The sequence below is a fragment of the Meles meles genome, chromosome 12 (genome assembly GCF_922984935.1).
Source record: "Meles meles chromosome 12, mMelMel3.1 paternal haplotype, whole genome shotgun sequence".
NCBI lineage: Eukaryota > Metazoa > Chordata > Mammalia > Carnivora > Mustelidae > Meles > Meles meles.
In genome coordinates, this window is record NC_060077.1 from 34,428,689 (window position 1) to 34,446,689 (window position 18,001).

Below are 18,001 nucleotides of genomic sequence, written 5' to 3' on the forward strand. Positions count from 1 at the left end.
AAAAAAAAAAAGTGAAGATATTTGTCTTAGGTGAATGCTCACCAAAGAGTGACTTCGTTACAGAAGGATTTTATTTTACAAATTTTATTTATTTGACACAAAGAGAGAGAGAGAGAGAGATACCACAAGTAGGCAGAGAGGCAGACAGAGAGAGAGGGTAGCAGGCTTCCTGCTGAGCAAAGAGCCCGATGCGGAGCTCAATCGCAGGACTCTGAGATCATGACCTGAGCCAAAGGCAGAGACTTAACCCACTGAGCCACCCAAGAGAAGGATTTTAATATTCAAGTGGATGGGATGACCTGTTTTGTGGACACCAGTCAGCCTCTTTCCCAGCTACCTTGTCACACAATGGGCTTGTGAACATGGCTACAATGGCAGGGATGGAGATTTTGCAGGAGCTTATCAACGTAGATTTCCATTCACCCGGGTTGACCTAGCTTTAGCCACTGGTGGAGGGCCGGATCTGCCATCAAGCAGAGACTAACTCTACGTCCTCGATATGGCGCTGTTCCCCTGGGTGATCAGCCAATCAGCCTGGCAGCAGGTTGAGTACATTGGACTGCTTACACCATGGAAGGGGCGGCATTTTGTTCTTACTGGAAGACTTACTTACTTTTGATATGGATTTGCCTTCCTCGCATGCAGTGCTTCTGCCAAAACTAGGATTTTGGCAGGGTGGCTCAGTGGGTTAAGCCTCTGCCTTTGGCTCACGTCATGATCTCAGGGTCCTAGGATCGAGCCCCGCATTGGGCTGTCCGCTAAGTAGAGACCCTGCTTCCTCCTCTCTGCCTGCCTCTCTGCCTACTTGTGATCTCTCTCTCTCTTTCTCTGTGTCAAATAAATAAATAAATAAATCTTATTTTTTTTTTAAACTAGGATTTATAAAATGCCTTATTCACCATCATTGTATTCCACACAGCATTACTTCTGATCAAGGAACTCGATAGGAAATACAGTGGAATTCACTGGTCTTACTATGTTTCCCACTATCCTGAAGCAGCAGACTTGATAGCATAGTAGAATGGACTTTAAGGAGGCTAAGGAAATGAGTATGAGTGCCAGATTCACAAGGGGTAAACTTGTGTGAGGCGAACGTGATAACCACTACACTAGGGAAACCACAAGGGATAAACTTGTGATGGTTAATTTTGTGTGTCATCATTTGTTATTTTTTTGAGTATAGTTGACACACAGTGTTACATTAGTTTCAGGTGTACAGCATAGTGAGTGATTCCACAAGTATATACATTATGCTGTGCCTACCACAACACTATTACAAGATCATTGACTATATTCCTTATGCTGCGCCTTTTTTCAAAAAGATTTTATTTATTTCAGAGAGCGCATGAGTTGGGGGGAGCAAAGGGAGAGGGAGAAGCAGACTTCCCACTGAGCAGGGAGCCTGACACAGGGCTCAATCCTAGGACCCTGGGGTCATGACCTGAGTAGAAGGCAAATATTTCACGGACTGAGCCACCCAGTTGCCTCTATGGTGCGCCTTTTATGTGACTTATTCATTCTATAACTGGAAGCCTTTATTTCCCATTCCCCTTCACCCATTGTGCCCATCCCCCAATGCCCCTCTCCTCTGGCAGCCACCAATTTGTTCTCTGTATTTATTCATTTGTTTTGTTTTTTAGATTGCACATATATGTGCACTCATATAGTATTGGTCTTTCCCAGTCTTATTTATTTCACTTAGCTTAATACCCTCTGGGTCCATCCATGTTGTTGCAATGGCAAGATCTCATCCTTTTTTATGACTGTGTAATATTTGTGTGTGTGTGCACGTGCATGCACATGCGTGCTGCATCTTATCTATTTGTCTATCAGTGGACGCTTCAGTTGCTTCCATATCTTGGCTATTGTACGTAACTCTGCGATAAACATAAGGGTACATATATCCTTTCAAATTAGTGTTTTTGTTTTCTTTGGGTAAATATTCAGTAGTGGAGTAACTGGATTTAATTGGCAATTCTTGTTTGTTTTTTAAATTTTATGGCAATTTCTATTTTTAATTTTTTGATGAACCTCCATACAGTTTTCCACAGTGGGTATATCAATTTACATTTTACAAACAGTGCATGAAGGTTCCTTTTTCTTTGTATCCTCACCAACACTTGTTATTTCTTGTTTTTTTTTTTTTTATTTTAGATATTCTGACAGTTGTGAGGTCATATCTCATGGTGTGTTTGATTCGCATTTCTCTGATGATTAGTGATATTGAGCATTTTTTCATGTATCTGTTGGCTATCTGTATGTCTACTTTGGAAAAATGTCTATTCAGGTCCTCTGCCCTTTTTTGATTTGATTGTTTTGGGATGTGGAGTTATAGAAGTTTTTTTATGTATTTTAGGTATTAACCCCTTATTGGATATCCCATTTGCAAATATCTAATATCTAAAGTAGGTTGCCTTTTTGTTTTGTCGATTTTTTCTGTCACAGTACAAAAGCTTTTTATTTTGATGTGGTCCTGATTGTTTATTTTTCTTTTGTTCCCTTCAACTTTGAAAATAAGGATTAGAGTTCCAATCAGATTATACAAATCAATGAGAATATTCTGTATTTTCAGTGAGAAATAGTAAAAAAAAAAAAAAAAAAAAAAAAACAGTATTGTTTAAAAGTCAGAAGTTGAATTTTAAAGTCATTCATTTTGAAACTTGTGTTGAAAAAATACTATTTCACTTGATAAGGTAAATTTCAGATTTTGTGGAGATTTTTTTGAGTGAATGCCCTGAGTGCTTTTAAGGACTATAGTATATGTGATGACAATAATTCTATTGTGTTTAATTTGTCTTTAAAACTTCTGACTTTTCCTTTTCTTCAATACCACCTAAAAAACTTTTTAAAATAGACAGCATTGATGATGGCTACAAGTGGGATGAAGAAAAGGATAGATCTGTTTGTTTGTTTATGGAGGTAGCTGAATAAACACTGGAAGAAGGAGACCTGGGGCAAGTAAGAGAAGGAGATAACATTTACTCATACTTGTTATAAGTCAGATATTGTACTAGGTTCTTCCATTCATGTGAATGTCATTTAGTCTTAAGATCTCATGAGATGTAGATAATCACTGGTACTCGTTTTACAGATAAGAAAAATCATGACTAAAATAAATAATTTGCCCTGAGTCAAATGGTTAGTGGTGAAAGTCAGCATTTATTATTTTTTTAAAGATTTTATTTATTTATTAGAGAGAGAGCAAGAGCGCGCAAGTTGGGGGGTGAGGAGGGGCAAAGGAAGAGCAAGGAGCAGGCTCCTCGGGGATCATGACCTGAGCAAAAGGAAGACACTTAACTGACTGAGCCATCCAGGCACCCCAGAAGTCAGCATTTAATCCTAAATCTTTGGCTTCATTGCCTGTGTTCTTCCCCACAAAATAGCTAAGGTGAAATGAGCCGTTAACATTGCAAAATAAAACAAAGGATTGTTTATATGTGATTCTTCTGAGCAGAAAAGAAAGGCTGTGTTGAGGAATAGAGTAGAATACCTATACTGGCAGAAGTCTAGAGCATCTGTGAGGGTGATATTAGACAATGATATATACCCAGTGTTCCTAAAGCGGGTTTATATTTCACGAGGTACTATTGGTGGAGTTGTAGGGGAGGGAGGATTATCTACCTACCACAATGAAATCAGAGTTTGAAAAAGTCTTTCATTTGTTTATATCATATGAGAAATATGTTCCAATAATTAAATGGAACTCAATGAGCAGTGTGTAGCTATATATAAATGGATTTTGTTGTTGTTTTAGCTTAAGTTAGCTGCTACTAGTAACTGAGTTTTCAATCTCTCAGATCACTGGTATTTCTATGAAATAAACTTTGATAAACACCGGTATAAGAGTTCTTTGATAGCTCTCTCTGATCTTAGAAATATTTTTGGAAATGCGGAAAATCAACCTGGTTAGTATTTTATATGAATGGATAATATAGATTTTAGTGTATAGTATAAATCTAAGAAAACAAAAAGTTTGTGTATTGTTATATACTAGATTGAAGAAATCACAAAAAAAAATTCCCATCTGGGATTTTTTTTTAATGCATAGGTGAGACTTAAATATCCCCTCAAATCTAATTTGTTACTGGTTTCTGAAATGGAATAGATTAAACCTAGCTTAAGTGTTATACTAAATGCTTTATGTCTTGCAATTAGCTCTGTAAAGCTGTTTAGTCATCTCCATTAATCACCTTCTTTAATGTCCCTTAGGTTATTGAATCTCTGGGAATTGTTATTTATAAAGCACTGGACTATGGTTTGAAGGAGAATGAAGAAAGGGAGTTAAGCCCCCCTCTGGAGCAGCTCATTGATCACATGGCCAATACAGTGGAAGCTGATGGCAGCAACGATGAAGGCTATGAGGCTGCAGATGAAGGCCTGGAAGATGAAGAAGATGAAAAGAGAAAAGTCTCAGCCATCCGGTCATATAGAGATGTCATGAAGGTAAAGAGGCAATTTACATAGTATTTCTTTTCTCTTCTTTCTTTTTTTTTGAGTTGTAAAATTGCCTTAAAGTATTTCTTTTTTTAAGAGTTGTTATTTCACTTTAGACTTTAAACTGTAGAGAACAAGCTAGTGGTTACAGGGAGGTGATGAAAATAGGTGATGGGATTTGAAGAGTGCCTGTGTTGTGATGAGCACCAGGTGTTGTATGCTTGAAACTTATATTATACTGTATGTTAACTAAGTGGAATTTAAATAGAAACTTTAAATAAAAAGCATATGGGGAAAAAGTTATAAACTGAAATAAAAGTAAATGGGAATTCAGCATCTAATAAAAGGTCTTAGATCTTCAGCTATTAGTGAAAGGAATAAGGAACTAAAACATTCCTGGTTTTGTGATTTGTTCACAACCTCAACATGGCCGTTTTTGGTTTTAGGATTTTATTTATTTATTTATTCATTTGAGAGAGAGAGAGAGAGAGAGCAAGCACATGAGACAGGGGAAGTCAGATGCAAGACTTGATCCCAGGACTCCAGGATCATGACCTGAGCCAAAGGCAGTCGCTTAACCAACTGAGCCACCCAGGTGCCCAACATGGCTGTTTGTGATTGAATTATAACTCTCAGGAAATCCCTTTTAGATATCATATATGCCTTAATATTACATATTATACACTAACTTACCCACATGATGTCTTCAGTTGACCTGCATTTTCCTTTTTTATGGAGTAAACAACAATCATGATCCACTAATTTATATGACGATTCTGCATCTGAAATATCACAGCTGTTTGTTTTACTTTGTTTTCTTGACCTACTTAGTGATATTTATATGTAATGAAACAAGTTTTATAGCTTGAATGAAATTTTCTCCTTAAACTTTCTGTTATACTTGAAGCACATAATGCTAAATGCACAGATTAAAACTAAGATTTGTCAGCTTAGTTTTAAAAGAGCATTCTGTTTAGAATTATATACATATGATGTTTACTAGATTTTGTAAGCAGTGTTGCTTATATATCACTTATTTTCCAACCTTTTTTAAAGTGTCCTACAGACAGGAATAGAGAGGAAACTTGAAGACAAAAAGCTCTCAAATAAATAAATACATTATGAAAGATAATATAATCTACAAAGATATCTTTTACTCTCCAATGGATAGAAATTATTAAAATATAATAAAATGTATATTTTCAGTAATCGAATTCAAATATCAAATTTACTGAAATAGTAAAGAATTAGGGAAGAACTCACAGCTTTTTAAAGTAAATGAAGTACCTTAAAACATGACTATAGTACATGGAAACAAAATTATTACTTTATAAAAGTAAAATTATTCCCATGCACTAGATTCATGATAGGGTGTCTTTCCAATCTAATAAATTAAATGATGTTTTGATTTTTCTAAATTGTTGTGTATGATGCTAACTTGCATCTTTTACCCACCAGTAGTTTGGGGGTTATGGACTATGTATAGTAGAAGATATTGGGACTGGAGCTACCTCCAGTGGAATTATTCTGCCCTCCACCCTCTTTGTTCCAGTCTCCATTTACTGATGGTCCACTTGTCAATCTGATGGGTTTTCTTTCTTTCTTTTTTTAAGATTTTATTTATTTATTTGAGAGCGAGAGAGTGATCAAGAAAGAGAGCACTAGTTGGGGAGTGTGAGGGAGGGGCAGAGCAGAGGGAGAGGGAAAAGCAGACTCCTCGCTGAGCAGGGAGCTTGACATGGGTTTCAGTCCTGGTACTGCAGGATTATGACCTGAGCAGAAGGCAAATGCTTAACTGACTGAGCCACCCAGGCACCCATGTCTTTTTACTGCATTACACAATTCAGTATGTATTGGGATGAGCCTGGGCTTTAGAATCTTGTAGGACTATGTTTAATTCTTCTCTCTCATGTCAGCTTTCTGACTGTGGACAAGTCACTTGAGTCCTCTTAGCCTCAGTTTCCTTTGCTATAAAATGGAGATAATTCAGGGTCACACTAAAGAGTAAATGCTATTATGCTGTATTATGATATGTCAAATACAAGTACTTGGTATGGTAAAAAAAATAAATGATAGCTATTAAAACACCTGTTATGATTAATACTCAGTAAATGGTAATTCCCTTTCTGCTTGCAACCAAAATTTTACAAATGTCCTATCATTTTCAAATAGAAGCTAGCGAATTCTGTGAAGTTCATCTGTGCTGTTGGATGTTTGTTAATAGAGCACTTTTTCCATATAATTGTGTGGATTTTACCGATGGTTTTGTGATGCATTAGGCTTGGCTTTAGATGCTGGGAACTGCCTTGCTGTCTGATATGAAAATATGAATATATGGGATATGTCTATTTTTAAGGTACCAAAATCCTAAAATAATAAATGAGCATTATTATTTTATTTTCCTCTTCTGTAGTTATGTGCTGCTCACCTTCCAACCGAATCAGAGGCACCAAATCATTATCAGGCAGTATGTCGTGCACTGTTTGCAGAAACAATGGAACTGCATACGTTTCTGACTAAAATTAAGAGTGCAAAGGAGGTGAGTACTACTGTTTTTTTTTTATTGGCATTGTGAACAATTAACCTGAATTTTCAACACTGTCCATCATAATATTTACAATATTTATTACCATCATGTTGATGAGTGCTGAAAATTATTTAGGAAAGAATCAACTTGGGCAAAATTAATTAAATCTTTTTTTAATTGGAATATAGTTGACATATATATAATATAAGATTGAATGATTCTATATAATACTCAGTGATCACCCTAAGTGTACTGTTAATCTCCTTCACATCTTCCCCTCTGGCAGTCATCAGTTTGTTCTCTGTAGTTAAGAATCTGTTTTTTTGTTTGTCTCTTTTTCCTTTGTTCATCTGTTTTGTTTCTTAAATTCTATATGAGTGAAATCATGTGGTATTTGTCTTTCTCTGACTTATTTGGCTTAGCATTATGCCCTCTAGATCCATCCATGCTGTTGCAAATGGCAAGATCTCATTCTTTTGTATGGCTGAGTAATATTCCATTGTATATCTATACCACATCATCTTTATCCAGTTATCTATCTATGGACACTTGGGCTACTTCCATAACGTGGCTATTGTAAATAATGCTGCAGTAAACATAGGGGTGCATATATCTTTTTGAATTGGTGTTTTCCTATTTTGGGGGTTAATACCCACTAGTGGAATTACTGGATCGTGTGGTAATTCTATTTTTAAATTTTTTGAGGAACCTCCATATTGTCTTCCACAGTGGCTGCAACAGTTTGCATTCCCACCAACAGTGTACAAGGGTTCCTTTTTCTCCACTTTTTTGCCAATACCTGTTGTTTCTTGTGTTTTTTATTTTAGCCATTCTGACAGATGTGAGGTGATATCTCATTGTGGGTTTGATTTTGCATTTCCCTGATGATGAGTGATGGTGAGGATCTTTTCATGTTTCTGTTGGCCATCTGGGTGTCTTTGGAGAAATGTCCATTTATGTCTTCTGCCCATTCTTTTAATTGGATTATTTGGGATTTTTTTTTCTGTGTTAGTTATGTAAGTTGTTAATATATTTTGAATTCCAAACCTTTATTGAATATGTCATTTACAAATATCTTCCTCCATTTGTTACCTTGTCTTTTAGTTTTGTTGATTGTTTCCTTTGCTGTGCAGAAGGTTTTTATTTTGATATAATCCCAATTACTTATTTTTGCTCTTGTTTCTCTTGCCTCAAGAGACAAATCTCCAAAAATTTTGTTATGGCCGATGTCAGCAAAATTACTGCCTATACTCTCTTCTAGGATTTTTATGGTTTCAGGTCTCACATTTAGGTCTTTAATGCATTTTGAGTTTATTTATGTATATGGTGAATACATATGGTGATCCAAGTCTCTTTCTTTTGCACAGAACTGTCCAGTTTCCCCGAATACCATTTGTTGAAGAGACTCTTTTCCCATTGCATACTCTTGTCTCCTTTGTCAAAGATTGACCATATAATCATGGATTTATTTCTGGGTTTTCTATTCTGTTCTCTTCTATATATTTTTATCAGTGTCTATGCCAGTTCTGTACTGTTTTGATTACTGTAGCTTAATAGTATATCTTGATATTTGTGATTGTAATACTTTCAGTTTTGTTCTTTTTCAAGATTGCTTTGGCTGTTGGAGGTCTTCTGTGGTTCTATATAAGTTTTAGGATTATTTGTTCTAGTTCTGTGAAAAGTGCTATTGGTATTCTGATAGAAATTGCATTAAATTCTAGTTTTGTCAGAAGTGCTTTTGGTATTTTGATAGAAATTGCATTAAATCTATGGATTGCTTTGGGTAATATGGACATTTTAACAATATTTGTTATTCCAATCCATGAACGTAGAATATCTTTCTATTTGTTTGTGTTGTCTTCATTTTCTTTCACAGTTTTCAGAGTACAGATCTTTCACCCAATTTGTGTATTCCTATGTATTTTATTATTTTTGGTGTCATTGTAAGTGGTATTGGTTTTCTTTTCCTTTTGGGGGGGATTGTTTTCTTAATTTCTCTCTCTGCTGCTTCATTATTAGTGTATAGCAATGCAGCAGATTTCTGTACATTGAGTTTGTATCCTTTGCCTTACTAATTCATTTATCAGTTCTAGTAGTTTGGGCGGGGGGGAATCTTTAGTGTTTTCTATATACAGTGTCATGTCATGTGCAAATGGTGAAAGTTTTACTTTCTCCTTACCAGTTTTGATGCCTTTTATTCCTTTTTCTTGTCAGATTGCTATGGCTAGGACTTGTAGGACTATGTTGAAAGAAAGTGGTGAGAGTGGACATGCTTGTGTTGTTCCTGATCTTAGGGGAAAAGATCTCAGTTTTCAGCATTGAGTTTGATATTAGCTGTGGGTTTTTCATATATGGCCTTTCCCTCTAAATCTACTTTGTTGATGATTTGTTATCATGCATGGATGTTTACTTTGTTAGATGCTTTTTTGCATCTGTTGAAATGATCATATAGTTTTTATCCAAAACTTCTTGATGTGATATATCACATTGATTCATGAATATCGAACCACTTTTGCTTCCTCGGAATAAATCCCACTTGATCATGGTGAATGACTTTTTACTGTATTGTTGGATTCTGTTTACTAGTACTTTGTTGAGGATTTTTTGCATCTCTGTTCATCAGAACTATTGGCCTAGGGTTCTCTTTTTTTTTGTGGTGTCTTTATCTGGTTTTGGTGTCAGGGTAATGCTGGCCTCATAGAATGAATTTGGAATCTTTCCTTCTATTTTTTGGCGGTAGTTTGAGAACAATAAATATTAACTCTTCTTTACATCTTTGATAGAATTTACTTATGAAGCTGTCTGGTCCGAGACTTTTGTTTGCTGGGAGTTTTTAAATAACTTACTCAATTTCATTGCTGGTAATTCATCTGTTTGAATTTTCTGTCTTCCTAATTCAGTTTGGGGAGGTTGTATGTTTATAGGAATTTATGCATTTCTTTCAGATTGTCCAATTTGTTGGCATATAATTTTTGATAATATTTTCTTGTTCTTTGTATTTCTGTGGTTTCAGTTGTTATTTCTTCTCTTTCATTTCTGATTTTGTTTAAAATTAATTTGTTCTTAATTTTTTTAATCTGTTGTTTAAATGAAAGTGTGTGAATCCATTTTATAAAACAGATTTTTGTAAAGCTTCATTAGAAATAAGAAATAAAATGCTACTGATTTAGTTCAGTTTACTGTATAACTTCCTTCTCACCATCTTTATGCCACTCTTTCGATTTTTTTTTTAAGATTTTATTTGTTTATTTGATAGAGAGAGAGAGAGTGATCACAAGCAGGCAGAGAGGCAGGAAGAGAGAGTGGGAAACAGGCTCCCTGTTGAGCAGAGAGCCCGATGTGGGGCTCGATCCCAGGACCCTGAGATCATGACCTGAGCCAAAGGCAGAGGCTTAACCCACTAAGCCACCCAGGTGCCCCCACTCTTTCGATTTTAAAAGCTATAAAAGCTTTTGGGGGAAGGGATAAAGACCAGGAAGGAGACTACACATTTGATAATTTAAATATTTTATAGTGCATTTGGATAAATATTTAATGGAGCTGATTGGAATTAATATAACTGATAATCTCATTTTTCCTATTTTCTTTCATTATTATTCTTCAGTGTCTGAGAATTAAACTGTTATGTGTAGAGTCCAAAGAGAAACACTAATTTATTTACATGTTGAATCACCATATTGTACATCATACAGATGGTTGTAAAGATTCATGAGATCTATATAAAGCAGCATAGCATCTGGCACACAGTAGGAACTCAGTATATGATAGGTGGTGGGTATCATTTCTTTTAGGACTAAAGTACAGAATTTATCTGAAGCACTAGTTTAAACCTTACGATGACAGAGTTTGAGGAGGGAAACAGTAGGATGTGTAAGAGTGGAAAGAAAATATTAACCTGTACTAGCCTAGTAAGACTAATTAATTTGCTCAGGTAGTGACAGATGTGTCATCCAGAACAACCGTTAAAGAAATCCATTTTATATGTATGAATAAGAGCTCTGAGCATTCCTTTTCTCTCCTAACCTGGATGCTGCTCATAGTTTGTCTTTTTGTTATAGGCCAATGAAAAGCTATGTTTATTTTTTCTAGGTTTTATAGAGTTAGACTAAGATGAAAGCTTTCAAGGGTGGGAAAGGGTGAACTATGTGTTATTTGAAAAATAATTATAAATACGTCATGGGCTAGCTTTTCCTCTTGGACAGAACCAGAGGATGTAAGATCCAATTAAATGCTTCGGAGTTCTGGGTGTTGTGCAAAAACAATGAATACTGTTACGCTGAAAAATAAATAAAATAATTAATTAAATGCTTCGGAGTAAACATCCAAAAGTACATCCTCAATTAAGGTTTAGTAGAAAAGATTACTTTTAAAGCTTGTCATTGTCTTCCCCCGCTTGTTAAGTTTGAGATTGCCTTCTTCAGAGAAACAAGTGTTATTTTTAGGGTATAAGTATAGTCCTATGGGGTTAATAGAGTAAATTAAATGCACCGTTGAAGTCCTTCCAACACGTACATTCTCAGGAACCATTTCTGAGCTTTAAGAATCATGTTAATAATTGTTTTTTTTCTATTCTGTTCCAGTAAGCTAAAACAAAAAAATTTGTTTTGCTCTTGATTAGAACTTTGTCAAACACGTTCCAAGAAAGAAATTTAAACATTTTCAGAGTTTATTTAAATAAAAATCTCACAAGCAGAGTAAAACAACGGTGGCTGGTAGCTGTGTGGCAGTACCCGCAGAGACTGGCCTGGCGCTGACCAAGGCTGGGGCCCCTGAGACCGTTCCAGCCCCATCTCTTCACGTCATCCTCTGGCACCATCCCAGATTTAGCTCTCTGTAGATTCTGGTTCTGTCCTGTTTTCTCATCTCCTACTCTGTTTCCTTACTTTTTCCATTTTTCTCTCTGGAAACTGTTCCATTTTTAGAGAGGACTCCTCAGTGCCCTCGGGCTCTTCTCAGAATGCTCCCTTCCCTGAGGGTAGTGCTTCTGCTGCTTCCCTCTCTTGGGATGCTGCTCTCTGGCATAGCTTCCTATCTCTGCCCCATAGGGATTGGTAGGTATGAAGGTTGGTAAGATTCTCTCTCTCCTCTACTGCTTCCAAACAACTGCTCTTCTTGCACAGAAAACTCGTGCTATCCACTTCTGTTATTTTTTTTCCAACTATTTGGTATAGATTTTATTGGTCGACTTTGTTTCTGACACATACATTTCTAAACCTTTAGGCAGAATAGAAAATTGTTCTCTTAATACACCATCTGATTTTCTGTAAAAGAAAAATATCTATTTAAAAATATAGTTAAAATGCATAATATATATTCAAATATCTCCATACATTATTATACATATATACATTATATATATTATTATATATTATGTATAATGTAATGCATATTTTTATATATTTATATAATATATAATAAAATAATATGTAGAATATATAATACATTATATATAATACACATTAAATATCTCCAGATATATTTATATCTCCAAGTTTTGGGTTTTTTTTCCCCCAATTGCACACTTAACATTGTTTATTTATTTATTTATTTATTTATTTAATATTTTATTTATTTGGCAGAGAGAAATCACAACTAGGCAGAGAGAGAGGAGGAAGCAGGCTCCCTGCGGAGCGGAGAGCCCGATGCGGGGCTCGATCCCAGGACCCTGAGATCATGACCTGAGCTAAAGGCAGAGGCTTTAACCCACTGAGCCACCCTGGTGCCCCTTGTTTATTTAATTAACTTATTTTTTATTATTATGTTCAATTAGCCAGCCTATAGTATATCATTAGTTTTTGATGTAGTGTTCAGTGATTCATTAGTTGCGTACCCAACAGTCATCTGCCACCATCTTGTGTGATTTCTTTGATAGAAGAAACTATAGCTCTGTATCCTTGACTTCCTCCTCTACTTCACTACTCTGCTTATCTGAACACACTTAAGGCCTTGTAAGCCCTGTGATTATTCTACCTTGGAAATCCTGGGCTCTCATTCCCCCTTCCTAACTGTAACCTCTGCCCCATCGGAGCTCTAGCCCTCACTGCCATCTGAGACCATCTTCCAGTCTCTTGACTCCCCCATTTTTCTCCCAGTTTATCAGCCCTTCCTGGATGTACTTCCTTTCCTGGGTGGACTGGTTCAGTCACTTTACCAGGAGTTCGGGTCACATGTCCAACCTGGATCGTTACACTAGCCTCCCACCAGTCCCCTCATCATTGTGAATCCTCTTCATCAGTTTCATTTTTCACAGTTGTCCATGAGTGGTTCTTGTCATCACAGGTCTGACCCAAGGAGTCCGGCCGAGGCCCTTCCCTATATGTGACCATAGGCTATCTTTCTTTTTTTTTTTTTTTCTCATTTTATTTATTTTTTCAGCGTAACAGTATTCATTCTTTTTGCACAACACCCAGTGCTCCATGCAAAACGTGCCCTCCCCATTACCCACCACCTGTTCCCCCAACCTCCCACCCCTGACCCTTCAAAACCCTCAGGTTGCCCCAACCTCCCACCCCTGACCCTTCAAAACCCTCAGGTTGTTTTTCAGAGTCCATAGTCTCTTATGGTTCGCTTCCCCTCCCCAATGTCCATAGCCCGGTCCCCCTCCCCCAATCCCACCTCCCCCCAGCAACCCCCAGTTTGTTTTGTGAGATTAAGGTCATTTATGCTTTGTCTCCCTCCCAATCCCATCTTGTTTCATTTATTCTTCTCCTATCCCCTACCCCCCCATGTTGCTTCTCCATGTCCTCATATCAGGGAGATCATATGATAGTTGTCTTTCTCCGATTGACTTATTTCACTAAGCATGATACCCTCTAGTTCCATCCACGTCGTCGCAAATGGCAAGATTTCATTTCTTTTGATGGCTGCATAGTATTTCATTGTGTATATATACCACATCTTCTTGATCCATTCATCTGTTGATGGACATCTAGGTTCTTTCCATAGTCTGGCTATTGTAGACATTGCTGCTATAAACATTCGGGTACACGTGCCCCTTCGGATCACTATGTTTGTATCTTTAGGGTAAATACCCAGTAGTGCAATTGCTGGGTCATAGGGTAGTTCTATTTTCAACATTTTGAGGAACCTCCATGCTGTTTTCCAGAGTGGTTGCACCAGCTTGCATTCCCACCAACAGTGGAGGAGGGTTCCCCTTTCTCCACATCCTCTCCAGCATCTGTCATTTCCTGACTTGTTAATTTTAGCCATCCTGACTGGTGTGAGGTGATATCTCATTGTGGTTTTGATTTGTATTTCCCTGATCCCGAGTGACGTGGAGCACTTTTTCATGTGTCTGTTGGCCATCTGGATGTCTTCTTTGCAGAAATGTCTGTTCATGTCCTCTGCCCATTTCTTGATTGGATTGTTTGTTCTTTGGGTGTTGAGTTTGCTAAGTTCCTTATAGATTTTGGATACTAGCCCTTTATCTGATATGTCGTTTGCAAATATCTTCTCCCATTCTGTCAGTTGTCTTTTGGTTTTGTTAACTGTTTCCTTTGCTGTGCAAAAGCTTTTGATCTTGATGAAATCCCAACAGTTCATTTTTGCCCTTGCTTCCCTTGCCTTTGCCGTTGTTCCTAGGAAGATGTTGCTACGGCTGAGGTCGAAGAGGTTGCTGCCTGCATTCTCCTCAAGGATTTTGATGGATTCCTTTCTCACATTGAGGTCCTTCATCCATTTGGAGTCTATTTTCGTGTGTGGTGTAAGGAAGTGGTCCAATTTCATTTTTCTGCATGTGGCTGTCCAATTTTCCCAGCACCATTTATTGAAGAGGCTGTCTTTTTTCCATTGGACATTCTTTCCTGCTTTGTCGAAGATTAGTTGACCATAGAGTTGAGGGTCGATTTCTGGGCTCTCTATTCTGTTCCACTGATCTATGTGTCTGTTTTTGTGCCAGTACCATGCTGTCTTGATGATGACAGCTTTGTAATAGAGCTTGAAGTCCGGAATTGTGATGCCACCAACTTTGGCTTTGTTCTTCAATATTCCTTTGGCTATTCGAGGTCTTTTCTGGTTCCATATAAATTTTAGGATTATTTGTTCCATTTCTTTGAAAAAAATGGATGGTATTTTGATAGGGATTGCATTAAATGTGTAGATTGCTTTAGGTAGCATAGACATTTTCACAATATTTATTCTTCCAATCCAGGAGCATGGAACATTTTTCCATTTTTTTGTGTCTTCCTCAATTTCTTTCATGAGTACTTTATAATTTTCTGTGTATAGATTCTTAGTGTCTTTGGTTAGGTTTATTCCTAGGTATCTTATAGTTTTGGGTACAATTGTAAATGGGATTGACTCCTTAATTTCTCTTTCTTCAGTCTTGATGTTGGTGTACAGAAATGCAACTGATTTCTGTGCGTTGATTTTATATCCTGACACTTTACTGAATTCCTGAACAAGTTCTAGCAGTTTTGGAGTGGAGTCTTTTGGGTTTTCCACATATAGTATCATATCATCTGCGAAGAGTGATAGTTTGACTTCTTCTTTACCAATTTGGATGCCTTTAATTTCTTTTTGTTGTCTGATTGCTGAGGCTAGGACTTCTAGTACTATGTTGAATAGCAGTGGTGATAATGGACATCCCTGCTGTGTTCCTGACCTTAACGGAAAAGCTTTCAGTTTTTCTCCATTGAGAATGATATTTGCGGTGGGTTTTTCATAGATGGCTTTGATAATATTGAGGTATGTGCCCTCTATCCCCACACTTTGAAGAGTTTTGATCAGGAAGGGATGCTGTACTTTGTCAAATGCTTTTTCAGCATCTATGGAGAGTATCATATGGTTCTTGTTCTTTCTTTTATTAATGTGTTCTATCACATTGATTGATTTGCGGATGTTGAACCAACCCTGCAGCCCTGGAATAAATCCCACTTGATCGTGGTGAATAATCCTTTTAATGTACTGTTGAATCCTATTGGCTAGTATTTTGGCGAGAATTTTTGCATCTGTGTTCATCAAGGATATTGGTCTGTAGTTCTCTTTTTTGGTGGGATCCTTGTCTGGTTTTGGGATCAAGGTGATGCTGGCCTCATAAAATGAGTTTGGAAGTTTTCCTTCCATTTCTATTTTTTGGAACAGTTTCAGGAGAATAGGAATGAGTTCTTCTTTAAATGTTTGGTAGAATTCCCCTGGGAAGCCGTCTGGCCCTGGGCTTTTGTTTGTTTGGAGACTTTTGATGACTGTTTCAATCTCCTTACTGGTTATGGGCCTGTTCAGGTTTTCTATTTCTTCCTGGTTCAGTTGTGGTAGTTTATATGTCTCTAGGAATGCATCCATTTCTTCCAGATTGTCCAATTTGTTGGCGTAGAGTTGCTCATAGTATGTTCTTATAATTGTCTGTATTTCTTTGGTGTTAGTTGTGATCTCTCCTCTTTCATTCATGATTTTATTGATTTGGGTCCTTTCTCTTTTCTTTTTGATGAGTCTGGCCAGGGGTTTATCAATCTTATTGATTCTTTCAAAGAACCAGCTCCTAGTTTCATTGATTTTTTCTATTGTTTTTTTGGTTTCTATTTCATTGATTTCTGCTCTGATCTTTATGATTTCTCTTCTCCTGCTGGGTTTAGGGTTTCTTTCTTGTTCTTTCTCCAGCTCCTTTACGTGTAGGGTTAGGTTGTGTACTTGAAACCTTTCTTGTTTCTTGAGAAAGGCTTGTACCGCTATATATTTTCCTCTCAGGACTGCCTTTGCTGTGTCCCACAGATTTTGAACTGTTGTGTTTTCATTTTCATTTGTTTCCATGAATTTTTTCAATTCTTCTTTAATTTCCTGGTTAACCCATTCATTCTTTAGAAGGATGCTGTTTAGTCTCCATGTATTTGGGTTCTTTCCAGCTTTCCTCTTGTGATTGAGTTCTAGCTTCAGAGCATTGTGGTCTGAAAATATGCAGGGAATGATCCTAATCTTTTGATACCGGTTGAGACCTGATTTGTGACCCAGGATGTGATCTATTCTGGAGAAGGTTCCATGTGCACTAGAGAAGAATGTGTATTCTGTTGCTTTGGGATGAAATGTTCTGAATATATCTGTGATGTCCATCTGGTCCAGTGTGTCATTTAAGGCCTTTATTTCCTTGTTGATCTTTTGCTTGGATGATCTGTCCATTTCAGTGAGTGGAGTGTTCAAGTCCCCTACTATTATTGTATTATTATTGATGTGTTTCTTTGATTTTGTTATTAATTGGTTGATATAGTTGGCTGCTCCCACGTTAGGGGCATAGATATTTAAAATGGTTAGATCTTCTTGTTGGACAGACCCTTTGAGTAGGATATAGTGTCCTTCCTCATCCCTTATTATAGTCTTTGGCTTGAAATCTAATTGATCTGATATAAGGATTGCCACCCCAGCTTTCTTCTGATGCCCATTAGCATGGTAAATTGTTTTCCACCCCCTCACTTTCAATCTGGAGGTGTCTTCGCGTCTAAAATGAGTTTCTTGTAGGCAACATACTGATGGGTTTTGTTTTTTTATCCATTCTGATACCCTGTGTCTTTTGATTGGGGCATTTAGCCCATTAACATTCAGGGTAACTATTGAGAGATATGAATTTAGTGCCATTATTAGCCTGTAAGGTGACTGTTCCTGTATATTGTCTCTGTACCTTTCTGATCTACTACTTTTAGGCTCTCTCTTTGCTTAGAGGACCCCTTTCAATATTTCCTGTAGAGCTGGTTTGGTGTTTGCAAATTCTTTCAGTTTTTGTTTGTCCTGGAAGCTTTTTATCTCTCCTTCTATTTTCAATGATAGCCTAGCTGGATAGAGTATTCTTGGCTGCATGTTTTTCTCGTTGAGTGCTCTGAATATATCATGCCAGCTCTTTCTGGCCTGCCAGGTCTCTGTGGATAAGTCTGCCGCCAATCTAATATTTTTACCATTGTATGTTACAGACTTCTTTTCTCGGGCTGCTTTCAGGATTTTCTCTTTGTCACTAAGACTTGTCAATTTTACTATTAGGTGACGGGGTGTGGACCTATTCTTGTTGACTTTGAGGGGGGTTCTCTGCATCTCCTGGATTTTGATGCTTGTTCCCTTTGCCAT

At 37.1% G+C, this 18,001-nt stretch overlaps 1 protein-coding gene across 7 annotated transcripts in view; it reads left to right on the forward strand.

Annotated features, from left to right (window-relative positions):
• Positions 1 to 18,001, forward strand: part of SPIRE1 (spire type actin nucleation factor 1) — a 203,265-nt gene that overhangs the window by 91,044 nt on the left and 94,220 nt on the right. For all 7 annotated transcript variants that reach the window (XM_046025412.1, XM_046025413.1, XM_046025414.1 and 4 more), the window contains 2 exons: positions 4,210 to 4,443; positions 6,848 to 6,973. In XM_046025412.1, coding sequence (XP_045881368.1) covers positions 4,210 to 4,443; positions 6,848 to 6,973 — 360 coding nt within the window. The remainder of the gene's footprint in view (positions 1 to 4,209; positions 4,444 to 6,847; positions 6,974 to 18,001) is intronic.